This window comes from Diabrotica undecimpunctata, chromosome 1, assembly GCF_040954645.1.
Source record: "Diabrotica undecimpunctata isolate CICGRU chromosome 1, icDiaUnde3, whole genome shotgun sequence".
Lineage (NCBI taxonomy): Eukaryota > Metazoa > Arthropoda > Insecta > Coleoptera > Chrysomelidae > Diabrotica > Diabrotica undecimpunctata.
In genome coordinates, this window is record NC_092803.1 from 81,654,862 (window position 1) to 81,662,360 (window position 7,499).

The 7,499-nt window shown below is 34.2% G+C and overlaps 1 protein-coding gene across 1 annotated transcript; it reads left to right on the forward strand.

The window, feature by feature from the left end:
- The first annotated feature begins 2,732 nt into the window (after positions 1-2,732).
- On the forward strand, positions 2,733-4,271 carry LOC140432706 (uncharacterized). The gene has a single exon (XM_072520775.1). It carries the CDS (start codon positions 2,733-2,735, stop codon positions 4,269-4,271), a length of 1,539 nt encoding a protein of 512 aa, XP_072376876.1.
- The last annotated feature ends 3,228 nt before the right edge of the window (positions 4,272-7,499 follow it).

Genomic DNA, 7,499 nt, shown 5'->3' on the forward strand with positions numbered 1-7,499 from the left:
CTGTAAATTCCTTTGAGCTGAGTATAAGAAGACTAATTTCTCCAGCTAAGAGAATATTAATATCAAATGTCTGTTACCTAACGAGGTCATAGAACAGGCACTCAAAGATTTCAAACTTCAAAGGGTGTTGCCTATATCATTATTAAAGGCAGGTATCCCAGGAGATGAGTACTCGCATATTATGAGTTTCAGACGTCAAGTCTACGTTATTCCAGCTACTGAGAACTACGAGCTTCAAACGTCACTTTTAATACAGCATGAGAATACTGCATATAGAATATTCTTCTCTACAGATCGTATGGAATGTTTCCTTTGTAAACAGCCTGGACATACAGCAAACAAATATCCTAACACAAATACACAAACAACCTCATTGCCGCAATCAAATAATTTACCATCAACATTGTCAACAACTACAATAATTGATACAAATTCTGATAATATTCAAGCAACTACATTATTACCAGCACCAGGTGTCAAACGACTGCATTCATCAACTAATGACACAAATTCTCTTGAAGATCAGACATCCGACGTTGATGTAATGCCCCCTCCTGAGCACTCCTTCAGCACTGATAAACCAAAATTAGTTAAGAAGAAACCTAGGATGCAGTCCACAAACGAAGCTATTTTATCAGACAACACAAAGACAATTATACAAAATCTCTGTAACACAAATCCGAATGACTATTCGTTAACAGCTGATCAGATTATTGCATTCCTCGAGAACTCATTTGACAACGGCAACCCAGTAATCGAAGCTCTGCAAATTACTACAGATATACAGGTCCTGTTGGACGATATGTATAAGATATATCCTTCTTTAACAGAAAGAATCCAACAATTGATCGCAGAAACAGAAGCAGATTTTATATGTTTACAAGAGACAAACTTTAAAGATACCAAAATTGAACAACTTAAAAATTACGAAGGTTACCATTGTCTACGAAAGGACTTCCTGAGAGCCAGTGGCGGCACCTCAATTTTTGTTTCCAGAGATCTGTTTTCTACACATCACATACTCACTACTGGCATTGAAGCAGTCGCAGTCTCCATCTGGTGCCCCAGCAAAATTACAGTATGCAGCATTTACATACCACCTAATTACAAACTTTCAGAAGAGGAACTGTATGATTTAATTCATCAACTCCCCACTCCTTATCTCCTTGTGGGTGATTTAAATGCACATAATATTATGTGGGGCTCTGATAAAACATTTGGAAGGGGAAAAGTCATTGAAAATGTATTAAATTGTTCTAGCACTTATCTATTAAATACCGGATCAAGCACATACTGCAATATATCTTCTGGCACATTTTCAGCAATTGATTTGAGCTTTTCTGACCCAAAGTCATCATCTCTATTAAACTGGCATGTCCTCGACAGTCTCTTTGATAGCAACCACTTTCCAATTCTGATTTCAAATAGCGAGAATAAATCTAGCAATTATAATGTACCCAAATGGCGAATGGCCAATGCAGATTGGATTGGCTTCTGCTCGTATCTCGAAAAAAAACTTCCACTTCTGTCTCTTTCTGATGACGTAGACGAATCTCTGAACCTTTTTATCCACTGCATTATCTCTGCAGCTGATTTACATATTGGCAAAACTTCTACAACTTATAGACGGAAGAAAGTACCATGGTGGAATAAGGACTGTTAATATGCAGTTCGTCAATGCAAAAAAGCATTAAACAGATATCGAAGAACTCGAAATAACGAAGATTTTGTGTAATTTAAAAAACTAAAGGCCAGAGCAAAATACGTGCTAAAAGAAAACAAGAAAATTTCATGGAGAGAATATACTTCATCACTAAAAACCAACACTCCTTCTGCCGAAGTATGGACGAAAATACGATAAATGCAGGGCCGTAAGACAAGTTTTGGTATTCAAAGTATAAGCTATGAAAACATCGTTATCAATGACACACAACGCATTGCCAATTTACTAGCTGATACGTTTGAACAAAAATCCAAAAGACAATACTCACCTAACATATCATCAGACACATTAACCGAAAAGGCCTCCACAATAAAAACTGTACAAGAAATCGATTCTATTAACACACCATTTACCTTAGAGGAACTAATGACGGCACTCGATTTGTGTAAAAACACAGACTCTGGTCCAGATGACATTCCTTTCATATTCTTAAAGAAATTATCGACTCCTTGCATCATTGTTTTATTAAAATTTTACAACGGTATTTGGAACAGTTATAATTTTCCTAAGCTGTGGCGAGAATCATATATTATACCAATTAAAAAAGTTCATAACCAAACACAAAGCTTATCTAATTCATATAGGCCAATATCACTGACGTGCACCATGTGCACCATGAGCCTTTGACACTGTTCAAAAATCTATAATACTCCAAAATCTTCAACAATGTGGACTTGGTGGAAACATATATTACTTTGTGCAGAATTTTTTAGATGATAGAACTTTTAAAGTTATTTTAAACGGAAAGCGGTCATCTACTCGTATTCAACATAATGGAGTACCACAAGGTTCTGTTATAAGCACAACTCTGTTTAGTTTGGCATTTAATGATGTAGGCAAAAGTATTCATCTTCCAGTTAAACACGCATTATACGCTGATGACCTTGTACTCTTTTGCAGAGGAAAGAATACCGAAACAACCTGTCGACTAATGCAAACAGCCATTGATAATATAGAAAGGTGGTCGAGGCATATTGGGCTTTCCTTCTCTTCTCAAAAAACTAAAATCATGAGATTTAGCAGAAAAACGACAAAAGATAATCCAATTTTGACATACAACGGAGTAGTACTAGATGTTATTGATCATTATAAAGTCTTAGGACTGACCTTCGACTCCAGACTTACTTGGAATATACACATACAGGAAACTAAAGGCAACTGCTTAAAAAATATTAATATCCTAAAAAGTTTAGCACATTTTCATTGGGGAGCCGACGAAGAGGTATTGCTTACAGTTTACAGATCCATTATTCGCTCAAAAATAGACTATGGTAGTTTTGTCTATATGTCTGCCTCCAAGTCACATCTGAAAGCTCTTGACTCCGTAGATAATACGGGTCTTAGGATCTGCTTAGGTGCTTTCAGATCTAGCCCAGCTCAAAGTATGTACTGTGAAGCTAACGAACCACCACTCTGGTTAAGAAGACAACATCTTCTTTTGTCATATGCAGCTAGCTTATCAGCCAATCCACAAAATCCAGTCTATCAACTAATTATACAACCAAATAATCTCATTCATCATTCTCAGACCACTAGAGCTGCACAACCCCTCTCTTGCATACTAAATTCTATTCTCGATGGTTTTGATCTTTCTGCAACTTCACCCTTTCATATCTCTATACTTTCTCCGTGGCATAAGCAACTTCCGAATGTCAATACTTCCCTTTGCTCTTTCAATAAACATGATACTCCTAAAGCTATAATTAAACAATTGTTCCTAGACATACTTAATCGAAATCAGTTTCGTAAAGTTCTTTATACAGATGCCTCTAAAAATGATGTAGGGGTGAGTAGTGCTGTTGTTTCCTCTTTCAGCACTACAAAACTAATCAAACTTCCTGCCGTTTGTAGTGTATATACTGCAGAACTATATGGTATCGTCGAGGCTTTTCGTATGTTGGAACCAACTGACCGCAATGTAACGATTTGCACAGACTCCTTATCATCAATACAAGTAATCAAAAACATGTTCTCAGATCATCCTCTGGTAAATTTAATACATGACATATATAATAAACTTACGGATCATGGAGCAATTGTCACTATTGTCTGGGTACCTTCACATGTAGGAGTTGTAGGAAATGAGGCTGCAGATGTAGCCGCAAAAGAAGCTTCTACTTTGGATATACCTATATCAAATATCCAGTTGCATAATGATATTAAGAAAATGTTTAAGAAACGTATATATGACAAATGGCAAGCTAATTGGAATAAAACTCAGAGTCACTTACACGATATACAACCAGTTATACCTTCCTTAGAGCTACCACCTATGCCCAGAAGACACAAGGTTATTCTAAGAAGATTAAGACTTGGACATACTCATCTTACACATGGCTTTCTAATGGCATCTACCGATCCACCTTCATGCAGCCATTGCAGCAGTCTCTTAACAATCATCAATTTTCTTATAGAATGTCCGCATCTTTCTGCTAAAAGAAAACAACACCAGTTGGGAGATAATATTAAAGAAATGTTAAGTGAAACTCAGCAATTTGTAAACCTGTTTAAATATTTAAAAGACAATGAAGTGCTTAGTAAACTCTAAAGTTTAATAATTAAGTGCAACGGTTAAATTTGTAAAAAATAAGTACTGTATATTGTCAAATGTAAAATTGTATATACTTTATATTGTATTATACTGTCATCGTGTCAATGACCTCGTAGTCGAGACACGTTAATTAAAATAAAAAAAAAAAAAAAAAAAAAACCACATATATCCAGTAGTAGTGCTTTTGAGAAAAACGAGAAAAACTGTTTTAACGCAATATATTGTTTGAGAGACCAATTATTGTGGCTTGGTACTAATGTACATAATATATGCAATGCTTTCTATCAAATTTTGCAGATTTTGACATAATACTTTTTTCATAAAACACCATTCGATGGATATAGGTGGTTTTTAAAATGACTGCTATTTTTCGAAAATTTTCTAAAATAAAACTACGTTTTCGCAATGTCAACTTAATAATATATTTTACATATTAAACTTTGAATAGAACAATAGAAAGAAATTGTCGTAAACAGTAATGTATACAAAAAATAATAATTTTACTAATCATCTTTGTACTCTACTGCTATTGTTGGCCAGTCAAAAATTTCGGAATAAAGTTCTTTACAGTCTTCTACTTCTTTATTTTCTACGTAAGGCTTAAACTTGCGTAAATTTATCATTTTCTTGTCTTTAATACAAATTTTTTGGTCAGGGTAAGCTTTCTCTACAGGAAAACCAGAAACAGTATCTGTTATTGAAAGTTTAAACGAATGTTGTGTAAAACCATCTATGAAGTCACGTGCGATCACATATCCTTTTGTTGTATTAGAGTAAGAAAAGTGATTGAACGATGCAATGGTGAATGCTTGCTTTTGATCTTTTGGTACATCTCTGCTAGAAATTTCCACGGATACGCACGTTTTTTTATAATATTTAGACCACCATCGTTTAAAATCCTTTATGAGTCTGTTATTTTCAATCAAAAATACGGTAAAATTATTTTTCTGACTCGATGATATTTCACATACTGAAATAGTGTATAAATTCGGTCAAATTTCTTTAATTTTCGCAACATCGCGGCCACATGGCATATATGAATGTCCACGAACAGGAAAGTATTGGTCCACGGTGTGGAATATACCAAGTTGAACAAAAACAGAACACATTCTTACCGTAGTGTGGTTTTTGTTTTGACCCGGACATCCATCCATGAAAATATGAAGATGTTTTACCTCTGCAGATAGAATTTTCTGTTTCATGATGAAATCAACAATAAAAGAACAAACCTCATTAGGACATTTTCCTACCCCTTCATGATATAGGTACAAGAAAGATTTTCCAATTTTCATATCATGTATATTAAATACGTTGATAGTTAAGTGTTGCAGGTAAAAAGTTTCCTGTACTGGAATGCACGGGGGCATTAGATTTTGCATATAATCTATACAAATACCTCCAACAGAACGATCATTTTGACATAGCTCTGTGATTTCTTTCATTTTATTATAATTTTTTTTGCAAATGGACCATTTTTTCTACTATAGCTACACGTTTTGCAGTATCATTGAGGGTTTTTGATTTTAGTTTTAAGTCTAACTCTTCACATTTACAGCATGTATTCACTTGTGGCCTCCCTAATGAAAAATTATAATTCTGCTTGAACACTTTTAAGTAAAATTTATATTTAAATGTCAAGTCAGGATGAAGCGCCACAAACATTTCATGCATGATTTTCACATTTAATTTTTCATTTAAATATTCATATTCTCCACTGGTATAATGCTCTTTTTTTCTGCGAAATGACTCAATGTTTTCTCGAATTTTTATAAGAGTAGAAACGGGTTTGGCAATAGCTGGCGTTCTTTTGCCACGTAAATCTTTTGACGATTTACCAATAACTAATAAGTTACAAATACGACGTACTCTGTTGGTCTGTTATCTGTTATCCCGTGTAATTTCACAAAAGCTTCTTTACACACATATTTTCTGCCAGAAGAAAACAATATTGAATATGTATATGAGGGGCAGTGAGGTTTTCTTTTTACATTTTCTCCCTGTACTGGACGCCTCTGAACAACAGTTTTAGGTGTAATAAGATTTTGTAAATCGTGTCTTGTTCATCTTTTGTGGTAAATCCTTTAAATTTTGCATACACTTCTAACTTTATTTCATCTGAGAGTTGAGCAATACACTTCTTCCTGCATCTAAAAGTAACATTTTATAATCAACTGTTTGAGGTTATGAAATAAGAAATACTTACTTGCAACTTTTGCCTTGTTCAATTTTGGGAACCCTATTTCCTTTTTAATTTATATACTCTATACCTTGCACCCGAGCTTTTTTAACTATTTCACACTTGAAGGTAACATTTTTTACACCCTTTTTACGTCTTTTTTTTTATTCTCGTACGTCAGTATCCATTTTCACAGAATTATTGTTGCTTTTAAATAGTAATGTCAACATTACGATGAGCGCGCTTCCTAACGGGTCATTTAAAAAACAACATATATCCCGGATATATGTGGTTTTCAAATGGACTGAATATTTTTGGAATGCTTATATCACTAACTAAGGATGGGATTAGTGTGATTTGTTCACGAAATGATAGAGGCTGGTACAAACTACATGATAAGGTTGAAAAGGTATTTTTGATAAAATGTGGATATATGTGATTTTTAAAATTACCGATTATTAGATTTGACTGTAAACCAGCTATCCCCCGAATCAGACAAAGGTGCTCCTGAAAAAATATTAATTTGGTTCACTAATAGTCCCTACGTCCAATATACGTCCAGTTTTGGTTCTGACGTCCCTGGACGTTAAACGGACGTACTTGGACGTACGAAGTGGGACGTACTTCGTGTGGACTAAGTATGGACGTTCTCGGGACGTCCGTACTCGGACGTTCCCTGGACGTCCATACTCGGACGTTTTCTGGACGTCCGATATTTACCAATTAATTATGGGATCAAATAGCAAATATTTCAATAGAATAAAAAATTATTTACGTTAATAAAATAAGTAAAAGCGACAAGGTTAAATCATGATTAATTAAAAAATTTATAGTTTAATATATCCAAAACATGATTTTGTTTTTATATAAAGTGTAAAAATCTTTTATTTCTAGCTAATTCATTACAATTGTTTTATTATTCTAGTTACCACGATGATATAAGTTTGCTAAAAGTAAAAATATAATTTTTATCAACAAGATGAATCTTGAAGGCATCTTTTCGAAGACGAACAAGTGAGGCACAATGATGGTATCAATTGTAATTGTCA

What these genes read in the sequence shown, in the direction of transcription:
- LOC140432706 (XM_072520775.1), top strand. Translation starts at nt 2,733, where the DNA reads ATGAGATTTAGCAGAAAAACGACAAAAGATAATCCAATTTTGACATAC.